Genomic DNA, 15,288 nt, shown 5'->3' with positions numbered 1-15,288 from the left:
ATAAAAAATAAATACCAAATTTTAAATCAACCTCAGAATCAAAAATGTGATGCATTTACAATTCACATAAAAACTTGTAACTATGAAACAACCAGATAATTATATCAATCAGAAAGTCACGAATTGTCACAATAAAATCACATTCAAACATAATTTCTCTAAAAAATAAAGCTTGAGATGTACATAAATTTTGGGTTGAAACTAATACCCGTTCCTAATGTCTAGTAGCAGGCTGCAGCGCACGAATATCGGGTAACACAAAAGGATTCCAAAAGAGCGAGACAGCTGGTTACTGTTAGAAAACTAATAAATAATACCCGTTTTGGGCGGAAAGGATTGTGTCTGTTTGGGGTTATAGAAACCGGTGGCACACTTTTACAACATCTCAAAAAAGTGAAAGAAACAAATTTGTACATGCATTGTAAAACAAGCATAGTCTTAGCAAAGTTGTATGATTACATCGCCTTGCCAGCCCCTTGATTGGGCAAAAAGTACATAAAAGAAATGGATGATCAATGATGCAGCTTGTTAACGCTGCCCTCAAAGTCCACTTTCCAACCTCAACTTGTAATTGACATTGAAGCACTTACGTCTTGGTTACGGACTTTATGGAACTATTTGAATTAGCAGTAGGGTTCTCGTACGCAACACCACCGTGCATGACTTTATCTTGTCCCTTGTTCTCCTCAATATTGTTTATACGCAACAGTCGCAGCATCTGAAAATGATTGATGATGGGTTTATAAGGATCCTTTTTCAGTCCTTCTCACCCTTCCCTTACCCCCTCCTCCTAAACCTTTTCCAAACTCATTAGTTTGAAATCATGATTTATAATTCTAGCAAATATGTTAATATGTTTCCTGATGTTATCTGATTAGGAAAAGTTAAGTTATATAAATATAGATAATGAGAATAATATGGAGCTAACATCTGCCCAAAATCTAAATTGCAGCAGAGCAGACTATTACTATTAGTATTAACAATGCACATTGCACGTGGATTGATTATTTGCCTCGAATACTTCTAGAATATGGATCTGCTAACTGGTTGCTACACGTTGTATACCTCTTATCTTAGAAAAGGGGTTTACAACGTGTATCAAGGATCTGCTGCTTATAATTACACCAAGATCTGCCCCTTAATCGGGCAAACCACCTTGCAGGGAACGTTTAACCCCCAGAATTGCTAGTAAACAGCCCTCGCAAAGGCTATAGCGACGTGTTTAATTTGTAATTCTGAATTCTGATGTACTGTAAAACAAATTTGTGAAGAAAGTTACACTGACTGATTAATAGTTCACGCAATCATCTTACCTTGAGAACGAAGAACATTGGGGCGGCGATGGCAGAGACGTAGCTAATGGCGGCAATGAGGAACACCAAGTTAGCACCAAGGAGTTTTCCACCTTTTGCTCCCTACAATATACAGTTAATATAATTATAAACCAATTTGTATGGCAACATGACCCTACCATCCTGTCGACTACCCACTATAGGTATAACTAGTGGCAAAACGTGCGTATGTACCTAACAACGAGAAACTGTTTAGTGATTATTGTAAAAGATGGTCTTATGTAATATGTAGTCTCTAACCTAATCACAGAAATAAATAAAAAATGAAGATGTGCAAAAGCTTCTTTCAACTTACATCGTAAAACACCCCGTATCCGTTGTCAACATTAGTGATTTTACTGAAAGAGTCACGAAACGTTATGGGATGACAAAAGAATGTTGTTGCTATGGCTCCCCAAATACCACAACCAAGATGAACAGGACTGGCATCTACCACGTCATCTATCTTCAAGTTTACCAGTAACTGAGGAGATAAAGTTATGTACAACTTGCAAAAGCCGTCAAAAATCCCCACTGCAGTATTTGAAATCATTAATGAGTATCAGTATCAGTATCATTGACGCGGTATAATATTAATAACAATATGATTATGACTCAGACTTGCAAATTACAATTTTATTGTATTTCGCGTGAACAGTAATGATTTGTTAGTATGAAATAACCTGATATATTCTGAATTAATGATTAATCAAGTAACATAGATGATAAATACACATCCAGAAAGCATATCTAAAACCTTTGAGCCGAAGTAGTAAACGTGAGCTCCAATAACTCCGATGATAAAGGCACCGTAAGGCTCCACCACTGCACACCCTGAGATAAGAGATAAGAGATGTAATTTATAAAAACTATATAAATGTGATACTGCATTTCACGGTTCGACATGATTGACAATTTAATTCAATATCTACAGCGTGAATTAGAGTTAGAGAACGGTTGTTAACCTCCTGTGATACTGACGAGCCCTGCTAATATCCCGTTACAAACGACTGCCGGATCAAACCTGGAAATATCAGGATTAGAATAGGACAATCCGAAAGTTTTATTGTAAAATCCATGTCCATACCAAACCATGTCCAAACCAAGTTTTGCCGTCAAACCTTCTTATTGCTGTAAGTCAGCTCAGTGATACCAAGAAATATATTCAATGAGTCGCACAAAAGAAATATCTGCACAGAAAAAATACCTGCAATTATCAACCAGCCGAAAACATAGATGGCCGCCAGTTTAGCAACTTTGAGACCTTCTAACTGCTAACAGAGTAAATAAATTCAAACAATCGAACCAACGAACCTTCTATCCAGGAAGAAGTTGAGAAGGATAGTTGTAGTTCCAGAGGAGGAAGCTGAGAGAGTGGTAGCTACTCCGATCTTTGCAGCAGAGTTGGACAGGTTCTCGCCTAGACCCATCGTGGAGCCACAATTAAACCCGTACCAACCGAACCAGAGTAGCAGTGTTCCTGTAAATTAATATCGGTTTTACAGAGCGGAGTCCTCTCATCTTGTTACTATTATAATATATACATGGACTCAATAACAACGTCCAATGCACTGCAAATCGTCCAATATATTTACAGCTGACTCTAGAGTTCAAAAGAGGGGCTTGCAAAGCCAACGTGATCATAAAATCACTCACCTAAAACCTGGAAGACAGCATTCTGCTTGACGATCTTGCTATTCTTCACGAACCTGCCCTGTCTAGGACCGACGAGAATACTTCCAATAAGAGCACAAGTCCCTCCCACCACGTGTACCACCACACCCCCTGCGAAGTCTATAGCTCCAACACCAAATAGGGGGTTAGGGTTGTATGGGCTGGCCCACCCTTCATCCGTCCAGATCGAATGAGCTACCGGCGGGTAGATTACTGTCACAAGGAAGAATGTGTAAACCAGATATGCAAATAGTTGGGTCCTCTCTGCTACAGCTCCTGAAGGCGAAAAGGAATTAGTTTAATTTATCTTGTCTTAATGTTGTCTTATTGTTGCCTTAATGTTTGCTTTAATGTTGCCTTAAAGTCGCCTTTATTGGTGTTTGTTGCGTTAACGTTGTCCTAATGTTGTCTTATTGTTGTCTTAATGTTGTATTATTGTTGTCTTATTGTTGTCTTAATGTTGTCTTAATGTCCCATCGGTGTTTGTTCAAGTGGCCAATTTAAGTGCATCTGATTGCCATTTAGTACAGACAGATCCGTCTAAAAAATCGATCTGCTGACACTCAAAGCTTTCAGAGGTTTTTTGACGTTTTTGAGTCCCATTAGGTGCCCTTTATGGCTGACCAACTTTTCCAAACTTTTCCACTTGTCTTAAGGCCACTTTTTGCCACTTTACCACTTTTTACCACCTTTTTTGTTTGTCGAATATCTTTAGTTGTGAACATCGTAAAAGGTTGCGGATTAATCGAGTGTGTTCATATTATCAGGAAGAAAAACTTCCTGTTCAAACAATTTTTACGTCAGATAATAAGTTAGTTGGATAATTATCAATCAACTAATTAGCAAAATTCTAAAAAATTTTTATTGGCTAAAAATGATTGGAATAGCTTAAAACACGGAGAAAAGTAGTTTTTAGAAAAAATTTTAAAATTTTTCACTTACATTTTTTTTCGAGACTTAGAAAAAATTTCGAAAATTAAAAAAAATTTTCCGCCAAAAGTGATCAAATCGCATGAAACACGGATAAAAATGCCTTTCTAAAAAACGTAGTGAATTTTTCGTTTCAAGAATACTTAAATCGCCAATATTTGTAGTTGGAGTTCAGTAAATCTCGGCAGATTTTAGTAATCAGGAATTAGTATTACTAAGTGAAGAGGTCTGAAACTGAAAAACGTTAACCATACGATCGCGCGGCGATATAAGAGTTTCATAAACTAATTTTCACAGAAACTGCACCAATGGCACAGTCAAGATCGAAACGATAGCCTGCTGTACTGTCATTTTATTGATTTCAATGATGAATCAGTGGGGTTAAGATAATCACATTTGTAATAAAATATAAATAAAACATCTCTGTACCGTCAATTGTGCTAGTCTAAACCAGCCTACCTGTATTACCAGACCTCTTCTTTTCCTCGACAATCAAACCAAGTTGCTCATATCGCATTTGGTGGGTGATGTAAGTAGTAATACATATCGAGCTGTATTCAATCACAAAACGACACAATGCAATACGTGTATATTATATTATGGCCCTTAATGAGGTATATGAAACGTTCTATATCGTACACTTCTCGTTTCTCCCGTGAGAGGCCCAGTATGGAGAGGTTTTACAGTTTATCACGAAAACGTCTACTTGGCCTCATGGCTCAAAGAAGGCAAGAAAAGACCAGAAAGCTTTCAACTCGCTCTTTTCAATGCCCGTCCGGCGTCCATCTGTCCCACATTAATCCTGAGCTGATCATCATAGCCCCGAATATCCTACGGGAAGAACCTGTATTTTTAGCCGACCCTGACATATGGGGTTGATTTGAGGTATCCAGCATAGCAAATGAAGCGGTATGCAGAACAATACAAAACAAGTCACAGTTGATGTTGGAAGGTGTATTTACACTTGCTTTCTGGACCTGGCTGTTCCTTAGTTTCCTTGATCTGTTCTTGCCTTCTTCGAACTGTAAATGAGCCATGTAATGAGGCCAAGTATACTTTTTCGTAATAAACTTTAAAACGTCTCTATACCGGGTTTCTCATTAAGAGCCATATAATATACACGTATTGTGTCGTATTCTGATTGAATACAGCTCGTTATGTATAAGTTTCAATACCTACAACACTACTATATATAGTATGTTATATATATAGTATGTTATATATATAGTATGTTATATATATAGTATGTTATATATAACAAATAATTTGAATGACAGGATGGATTACTGAGGGCACTGCGTTAAGGTGATTTGAATGACAGGATGGATTACCGAGGGCACTGTGTTAAGGTGATTTAAGTGGGTCCCAATCCCCACCGACCATTCTTCTTTGTGTCATGAATACTTGCTTCATCGTCTCCTTTTAATAAAAATCACGGTGTCTTTATTGACTAAGCGCATTACTACTTACATCACCCACCAAATGCGATATGAGCAACTTGGTTTGATTGTCGAGGAAAAGAAGAGGTCTGGTAATACAGGTAGGCTGGTTTAGACTAGCACAATTGACGGTACAGAGATGTTTTATTTATATTTTATTACAAATGTGATTATCTTAACCCCACTGATTCATCATTGAAATCAATAAAATGACAGTACAGCAGGCTATCGTTTCGATCTTGACTGTGCCATTGGTGCAGTTTCTGTGAAAATTAGTTTATGAAACTCTTATATCGCCGCGCGATCGTATGGTTAACGTTTTTCAGTTTCAGACCTCTTCACTTAGTAATACTAATTCCTGATTACTAAAATCTGCCGAGATTTACTGAACTCCAACTACAAATATTGGCGATTTAAGTATTCTTGAAACGAAAAATTCACTACGTTTTTTAGAAAGGCATTTTTATCCGTGTTTCATGCGATTTGATCACTTTTGGCGGAAAATTTTTTTTAATTTTCGAAATTTTTTCTAAGTCTCGAAAAAAAAATGTGAGTAAAAAATTTTAAATTTTTTTCTAAAAACTACTTTTCTCCGTGTTTTAAGCTATTCCGATCATTTTTAGCCAATAAAATTTTTTTAGAATTTTGCTAATTAGTTAATTGATAATTATCCAATTAACTTATTATCTGACGTAAAAATTGTTTGAACAGGAAGTTTTTCTTCCTGATAATATGAACACACTCGATTGATCCGCAACTTTTTACGATGTTCACAACTAAAGATATTCGACAAACAAAAAAGGTGGTAAAAAGTGGTAAAGTGGCAAAAAGTGGCCTTAAGACAAGTGGAAAAGTTTGGAAAAGTTGGTCAGCCATAAAGGGCACCTAATGGGACTCAAAAACGTCAAAAAACCTCTGAAAGCTTTGAGTGTCAGCAGATCGATTTTTTTAGACGGATCTGTCTGTACTAATTATACAATTTATTTTACTTTTGGAATGAACGTATTCCATGTACTTGTGAAATACAAAAAACGGCGACATCAAAATATCCTGAAGGTGAGCCGTTTAGGGTAAAGCTTTGTAGTTTGTAATCGGCCGATTGAGCATCTTGGCCTCGTCAATCGATTACATTTACAAAGGTTAAAGTTACACCATTCAAGTTATTTATAGAATTGCTTGCTACATATTGAACGATGAGGATTACTGCACATTCAAATTTGGGAGAGAGAAAGAGTACGCTATCGCTAATAACTTGACTCGTGCCATTGACTTCAGGAAAGTAACTATATTATATATGTACAACACAGTAAGTATCCTATGAGTATCCAATGAATAAAACACGTGGATCTACTTCTAGCTCGTTGCTGTATCACATACTTGATTAGTCATTGGTTCACGCTTACAATTAGGAGGGAGTGTGTGACACATCATACTGATTGCTGATTATAATACTACATGTATTCACACTGATCACCAGACACCAATATTAGAATATTGTTTCAGAACAAATTCTTATCAATAGGATTGATGGGCAATTAAAAACGTGACAATAAGTGTTACAATAAGTGTTACAAAAATCACGCGACACTATAACTTCAATACAATAGAAGTTTGTTGTTGTAACTTAAAATAACCTGATACGATTGTAGAAGCTGTTGCACAGAACGTGTATTGAAAGGTCCACAGAGCGTATTGGTAGGGGTCCACAATTTCAGTTCCGTCTCTGTTAAATCCTGACATCAAAACGAACCCGTTGTATCCTGTAAAGTATACCTAAAATTAGACTTAATATTTCTTTCATTTAGAATCTAACAATTATAACTATAAGCTACTTATTGCTGGGAAGACGTTGCACTAAGTTGGTTTCTCTTACCTAAAAAAGCGTTGCCCTTGCCGAATGAGAAGGCCCACCCGTAGATATAGAACATAACGCTTCCCACACATGCATCCAGAAGGTTCTTTACTAGAATACTTTTTGTGTTCTTTATCCGAACAGAACCCACTTCAACCATTGTGAACCCAGCCTGTCAAAAAACTTACAGTGATAATTGATATTGTCTTTATCATAAAATTTAATTATGATCAGTTAGTAATACGTCTACCAAGCCTGGTTAGCTCAGTCGGTAGAGCATCAGACTTTTAATCTGAGGGTCACGGGTTCGAGTCCCGTATCAGGCTGTTTCACTTTTGTAAATGACCACCCCGAATATTTGTACATCATTAATCCTCGCTGAACTTAAGCTATAATTTGCAAACCCCCTCCTGAGGGTATTTTAGTGACCATGTCAATATAACACTACTATTCTTATCATATATATATATTCCAAACACAAGGAAAGATGTTGTCCTAAACTATAAATTTAAATTTATGCCCGTAATTGTATTACATGCGACCATTGCACTAACGGTCGGCAAACTACCTCAGGTAGTTGATTTAAGTCAATACTTGAATCAGCACCTCACAGTAGTAAAATACTCTGTTTTAATTAGGTCCTCATTTTACGAGGTGCTCTCTCTAACTCTAATTATCTGCCTGAGCCATGATTTACAGCATCTTTCAGGGAATCAGTGCAATTAGTTTAGTAATCGTACCCTAATAAGATTTCGGTCACTCTCAAAACAGTGCAATTAGTTTTGTAATCGCACCCCCTGGAACAAAAACCGGTGCAATTATGGAATTAATAAATGGCCGCCAAATAGGTCAAAAGTGGAGTTATAACTATAACTTTACACCTTAGTGATAACATCCGGCATATCTTCGATATTAATTGTCCTCGTCAGACCACTGTACAGTGTATAATGTACATTTCCAACCACGAATTACAACACTTCATTTCAATTATCTTCTTATCCAGTAGAATTTGGAGTACCACAAAAATTATGAGTCATTTTAAGAACATTCAATATGACCCAACATTCACAATAATTTACGGCAGCAAAACATTATTCTCAAGTGATTTAAACTTATTCTTCCATATCTATTTCAACGATGGTCAGTGGACAGCTATAGTGCTGTTATAAAAACACTTTACAAACCTGCATGATGAAGACTAAGGTGGTTGCCATCATCATCCATGAGATATTAACAGCGTTTTTGGTATGTTCCCCCGTCTCCTTTAGTTCTTTTATCTCTGATGCGTTGTAACCGATCTGGTGTCACGTGGTTTTATTATTTGTACACTTTACTTTCAACAAAGTGTTTAATGTTAAAATAAATTAGCCTCGTTCACGTATTGCGTAATTTAATGAACTTTTGGCAAATTTGTAACCCCCTCCCCATTTGGGCATTTGTAATCAGTTTTACGCATACCTAGCTATTGTGTTAAAATAACTTTAATTATAATAATAATGTAAGTCAAAGTGTAACGTAATATCAATATGTGAACGACCCCAAACAAGAAATCGTGCCGTGGAACGAAAACCTTAACCGCATTCTTATAAATATATACCATATCTGCGATCTGTTTCCAGGTAACGTCAGCAGTTTCTCCGTTAACTTGCAGTGTTAAACCGTCAAAAGTTTCCGCCATTGTTTCCGATAATTCTTCCAAACTAGGACACGTTGTAGCAGTTCAAAGTTTCGGGGCCATCCAAATCCTTTTTTTGTTTGTATAGCTCGCGGAGCCTGGAGGCGGAGCCGTTTTGTTTTAAGAAACAACGGGTTTAGCGAAAATTCCGGGTATGCGAGTCTGCTTACATAGCTAAAAGAACTAGAAGTAATTTATTTATTAAATATTTGAACAAAGGTAGAGCACAAAAGGTCATCAGCTCATTAGCTGGTATTCTAAAACAAAATCAAACGATTTGTTCGCATAATTATTTATTTGTAACTGATCCTACTCCTACTCTTGGATTAAAAATTTGTGCAGTAGAAATGTATCTGCACAGACAAAATTCCTAACTCGGCAATAAGCTGAAAAATGTTCAAAACGTTTGTGTTTACATTGACGTGCACAATATTCATTATCAAATGAATATACCAATGTTATTTGGGTCCTAGGTATTTTAAATTGGATTGCAAGAAAACACTTAAATTATAGAACCACGTGAAAACACTCAAATTATCGATTACTGGGCCGCACTCAGCCTGTCATTCCGCCGAATCTCTATTTTATGATTATGAACATAAATGATAAAGTGATAAATATAATTATATTTATAATAGCCTGAGGTAAATTATCGACAGCCACAATGCAATTTGAAAATGTTTAGGGATTCAATAACGTAACTTTCCTGCCGAACATATACAGAAAATAACATACACATAACAGAAAAAACATCTTTAACTTAATTTAGTAAAAAGAGGTTGTCAGCATGTACATGATAATTATATATAAGTTATGATTTCGAAAGTTCTAAAATCTTCCCGGGAGGAATGTGATGACTGAGAATGGACCCAGTATAACCGAGGCCCTAATTGTAACTGTTAGCCCAATGTTGATTGACGATAACGATCCTTTCCACGATAATTCCTGTTCCAAGCCAGTTCGTATAGTTTTGCTACAATCTCGTCGAAGCTCGCTTGCTTGATGATGCGCGCGGCATGATAATGCGCGAGGCATCAAAGCGGTCCCCCAAACAAAATCATGTAGCGAGTATTATATACTTGATCTTTGAAACTATAACGGCCACGGTAGGTACTGATAACTATTTCTATTATCTAGCGAGGGGGACAGCTACAACTACAAGCTAGGGACGTGCTATGCAAATTATATCACAGAACTGATTTCACTTACAAAGGGAAAGTCGTCCAGCGAGGCGCATACACTCGCACCTTAACAAAATCCTGTTAATAATACTACTGGTAATTACTACCCAGTACCCATCCAAGATAAAAATCACAAAGTTAGTCATTCGCCCTCTAATCGAGGCAGTCACGTGGTCAAACAACTTTTAAAAGTAGGTATAGATCTGCAGATTTCTTTAGAAATCAGGTTTTTGCCCCACCTTGACATACTATATACTGATACATTGTCAGACGTTGCCCGACCCATCTGTATCTCGATCTCATTGATGCGTAAAAACTATACATTGTATGGTATTGGTATACAACCACATGTTTTGAATGCATGTGGAATTTGGCATTCAAAGCTTTGATGCTTAACTTTATCAAAGAAAAATTACAGTTTCTGTTAAACTAGTAAAGTCTATCAAACCACCCGGAGTTCTCCAGAATCATAAACTGAGGGATGTTATAGGTATACCCAATACCGAGAAGAGTAACAAAATTGAAATTTTAAATTATTCAGAATCGGAAATGAACAATATCTGCCGAAAGTTTAAAGTTGAATAAAGTTATTCGCCAAAGTGCAAAACGCATTAAGATTTGAGCAAGGATGATGAGTCATATCACGTGATCGAAACATTTTTCGCCAATATCTCGCCAGGGGAGCATTTTTACCCTATGTCATGGGGATTGGGGGGTGATTCAAAATCAGCGTCCGAGAATACATCACTTCGGTCTGGTTTCAACTGTCGGCCGTCGGGGACCCTTCTACATTTTAGAGAAATCTCGAAGAATTATGAATAAGATCGAGCGTAGACTTAGAGTGATTTACCACGCTCGTTTAAGCAACACGGACATTAGTATTCGAAGAGGAACACCCTCTTTGCTCTTCTCTTACTCTTAGGCCTGCGCCTAGTAGTTGTCGTTGACCATCCCGAATAAGAATATGCAAAAAAACAGTATGCGACCAATATCCTACACAACCATGAAACGATATCCATAGGAGCAGTGGGCAGTGATCTGGTTGAGATCATCCTATTGTATCAGGCAGCTTGCAACTCCCCTGTTCGGATGGAAATACTATTGTAAAGTCTAGAGACTGCAACTCTCTAATCTCTATAGACATAGTAGACAGCTGTGCAGCTGTGAGAGTGAACGAGGGCTAATTCTACAACTCGACAAGAAAGTGGGCTCCCTCTCACTCTTTGCCATAATAACTAGTGTTGTCTAGTAAGACAAAAGCGGTATGTGTGGGTGCACACTGCTCAGTGCTCACTCTCAGTACTGGCAAGTTGCCCTCATGCTACAAACAAAGGTATTGATGGTGCATGGCATGAAGTAATTGACATTTAACCACAAATCTATTTAACATTAAAAAAAAGAAGCTTAATGTCTCACAAGAGGATGATGACCACCAGTGGCCTGTGCCACCCCCTCCCTCTCGTCGGGGCCCTTCGTTACGCCACTGATGACCACTCTAAACTAGACTTTTAGAAAAACTTTGGAACTAGAACATGTATAACTGAACATTTTATCGTGTTAACTGTTACTATTACTGTTATGAGCTAGCTAAGCATACTCCTCGACTCTATACTCCGGATACAGACACCATAAGCAAAATAAGATAATGGTTTAATGATATTCAGTGAGTTACATACATTATATTTATAGAAGCGATCGGCCATTACCGAGAGATAGTACGTAAAGACGGGACCTACAATGGGATTAGGCCGAACTAGTTGCTGTATTTAACGAGGGTGAGCAATGTATTATTGTGTATTGTGTGGCAGGATTCGGCATCCGTATCACTATACGTGGTGGAGGACAATGGGGCAGTCCAAGACAAAGCATTGTCTATTATAATGGATCCAGAGAAAGTTGGCAAGGGACAAACCAAAAGAAGCACTGCGAGCCCTGATTCGGGACATGGATATACTGATTCGGAGGATTATCTGCCGAATATTGAACTCATGTCCGATCTAGATGTAGTAGTACTTATAGTAGTAGTACTAGTAGTACTTATAGGAGTAGTACTAGTAGTATTTATAGTAGTACTAGTAGTAGTACTTATAGTAGTAGTAGTACTTATAGTAGTAGTAGTAGTACTTATAGTACTAGTAGTAGTAGTCGCTTCCACTAAATCGCTCGCCAAAATTTTTTTAAATCTTGTGAAGCGGCCATGAGAGTATCAAAGTCACTTTATTCGATGTATTTTTCGACGCTGTAGTACTAGTAGTAGTAGCAGTAGTATGTAGTACTTATAACCAGTGCTACAGGCCGCGCCACCGCAACTTCCACTACCATAAACCGTGGTGGCTTGTGTCGATATTAGACTTAGCTTAGATAAAGCTTCAAATAATTATGTTTTTGTCTGCAAGAAGTTTTATCTTTTAACCCTTCTCAACGAACTTGGCTACGATCTCACTTCTCTAGAGTGTCGTGGCAATTCTACTTATCATCCGGTTAACTCTGTAGAGGATGATATTATTCAGGAACATGTGAACTTCATTAAAGATAACTTTAATATTCGTGTTTCTGAGGACAACCTTTGTCTACCGAGAATCTTTTGGATTCCTAAACTTCACAAGAATCCTTATAAGTCTAGATTTATAGCTGGGGCCAGTAAATGTACCACTAAGCAGATATCAGTTGTAGTCAACAAAGCTTTAAAAGTTTTAAAAGAATACTTTTCCAAATACTGCAACTCTATCTACAACAATACTGGAATTAACTGCGACTGGAGCATTAACAGCTCTAAACAGTTCCTGGAAAGGCTGCCTAGACTAGAGATTTTTAATATGCAGGTATACGACTTTACCACTCTGTATACCAATCTAGACCTTCAGGTTGTACAGTCACTGCTTTTCGAGCTAATAGATCTCCTCTTTAGTAATACGAATAAATTTATTTGTGTTTCTCTGTATAAGAACAACAATTTTTTCTCTAAAAAGGAATATAACGGATACTTATGTTTTTCTGCTGATAAACTCAAAACAGCTATTACATTTATTCTGTTTAACACTTTTGTTTGTTTTGGGGATCAGATTTTAAGACAAACGAAAGGCATTCCCATGGGAGGGAATTCTAGTAGCCAGTTCGCTGATCTTTCGCTAGGGAAGTGTGAATTCAACTACATGACACGCCTAATCAAAGAAAAGAAGTTCGGTCTCGCTAAGCTCCTCTCAAGAAACTGCAGATATGTCGACGACCTCAACACCATGAACTATTTGCATTTCTCTAACCTAATCAGGTCCATTTATCCACCTGACCTGCTTATGGAGAGGAGTGGTGACGACAATAAGTCCGTAAACTATCTCGACATCAACATCTCGATGAGTAACTCCGGACACGTCGCCACCAAGCTTTACAACAAACTTGATGACTTCAACTTTCCTGTGGTCATGTACACCTTTCCTAACAGTAATATTTCCTCTTCTGTTGGTTATAATGTTTTTTACGGTCAGGTCCTTCGTTACTCTTCCATTATCTCTGACCTTGATTCTTTTCTGTGTTCTACCAACACCCTTTATAGGACACTTCTTTCAAGATGTTATAATGACAGACTCCTGAAGAGTAAATTCAGAAAGCTTCTGAAAGACCGACCTAGTATTCTGTACAAATACAGTATACTTGATGTCAGCGACATCCTTGACATCACATTTAACGTGAACAGGTGATCACTGACGAGTGATTGCTAGGGGGTCTTGGCACATTAAACCGGTACAGGTATTAAACCCCCGAAACCGGTGTGCCAAGTCATCTGCTGATGATGTTCACATAACATTATTTCCTCTCTCCTTTATTCCTTCCGTCTTTTCTTAAACTTACAGTTCAGTTACTTTATTTCACCAGGTCTACCTAAGGATCAATTATTCTTTGGTGGGGTTTCACTTCTGGTATTGGCTTCATTCCCGTTCCTTTTCCTTATTCTTTATACTTATTTTTTATATAGTTTAATGAGATTTAAAACGCGATTAACTCTAGCTCTAACCGGCAAATAAGTTATACAGTAGAAGTAGAACCAAGAATCAAGACGATTTTTGGAATGATGAATATCGAGATCGCGTCGTTGCGGTTTGAGGTACGCCGATGTCACAGTACGCCAATGCTGCTACATGCTAATGCTATGAGTTTGCTGAGTGCTGACGTAAATTTCATGAATATTAATTTAAATACTAAGAAGAAAATGGTGCGAAATCTCAACATTCTGCGAAACAACTTATTTATAATTATTGCGGCACTCACTCCAATTTACTTGTCACTATCATGATAGTGACAATCAAAAGCCTTACTATTTTGCAACTAGCGCGTGCGGGAAAATACTAAGATCTCTATAAAGAATGATGATCCCAGTCTCTCGAGGGGCGAGGGGGGTACTGGAGAGCCAGCTGAGAGAACGTGGTCACATAATAGGTTGCTGTTGAATAGGCTGGTTTCTCAGCTCATGTAATATATATAATGTAACTTTAATTTTATACATCTTACATAATAATGCAGGGAGATTATTAGTCTCCTGTCTTCTATGATCTCTCAGGATTCTGAGAGAATAGGGCTTGAAGACTCGATGGAAGAGTTACCTATCACCAATGTCTCATTTATATTAACTTTCTACGATATTTGTCAGTCTAATTGTTCCCAGGTGGTAATGCATCACACGAGAGGGCCATGGTTAGATAATGGATAAGAGCGAAAGTATGCCAATAGTTCCTACGGCACAAAAGTCGTGAATCAGGAAAACATTGTCGAACAAGAACTGAGTACATCTTGCAAATACCGCGCCGATTAAGACATTGCATGATGCATCTAAAAAATCAGGTTCGCTAGAATATGTATCGGCGATACAATTGCATACTCAAACTCATAGTCTAGCGAGCCTGATATCGCATTGGAAGCATTGGAAGCATTGGAAGCATTACAGCACGATAGTTAACCAAATATCAATTACCTGGGGACCCCAGGCTATTAATTATGTTCATTATGAATAAAGATTCGGCGGAATGACAGGCTGAGCGCCGCCCAGTAAAATATCAAAAGTTAATTAATCAGCAGTTATTCGTTAAGCTTGTTTATTCTGATTCAGAATAATGCTTTCTGAAAGTTTGTAGCGCGATGCGTTACTGTACCGCGCCGCGCACTCAATAAGGCTTCTCACAGCGACACGCTAGATCGGCGAGATGCGCTACTGTGC

The 15,288-nt window shown here is 37.7% G+C and overlaps 1 protein-coding gene and 1 non-coding gene across 2 annotated transcripts; one reads left to right on the top strand and one right to left on the bottom strand.

The window, feature by feature from the left end:
• Positions 1 to 23: 23 nt before the first annotated feature.
• Positions 24 to 9,086, bottom strand: LOC134826670 (uncharacterized). Its single transcript, XM_063839140.1, has 11 exons — positions 8,824 to 9,086; positions 8,411 to 8,524; positions 7,248 to 7,398; positions 7,009 to 7,134; positions 2,988 to 3,281; positions 2,646 to 2,811; positions 2,297 to 2,355; positions 2,089 to 2,165; positions 1,648 to 1,815; positions 1,314 to 1,415; positions 24 to 718 (listed from the first exon to the last, which is right to left on the bottom strand). The coding sequence occupies exons 1-11, from the start codon at positions 8,902 to 8,904 to the stop codon at positions 587 to 589; spliced, it is 1,470 nt and encodes a 489-aa protein (XP_063695210.1). The 5' UTR covers positions 8,905 to 9,086; the 3' UTR covers positions 24 to 586.
• On the top strand, positions 7,480 to 7,552 carry Trnak-uuu (transfer RNA lysine (anticodon UUU)). The gene has a single exon. It is a non-coding gene; the product is annotated as a tRNA-Lys (tRNA).
• Positions 9,087 to 15,288: the final 6,202 nt, after the last annotated feature.

This window comes from Bolinopsis microptera, chromosome 2 (genome assembly GCF_026151205.1).
Source record: "Bolinopsis microptera isolate Bmic1 chromosome 2, MBARI_Bmic_1.0, whole genome shotgun sequence".
Taxonomy (NCBI): Eukaryota; Metazoa; Ctenophora; class Tentaculata; order Lobata; family Bolinopsidae; genus Bolinopsis; species Bolinopsis microptera.
The sequence above is the reverse complement of the archived record's forward strand: the minus strand, read 5'-3'. Positions and strand labels throughout refer to the sequence as shown.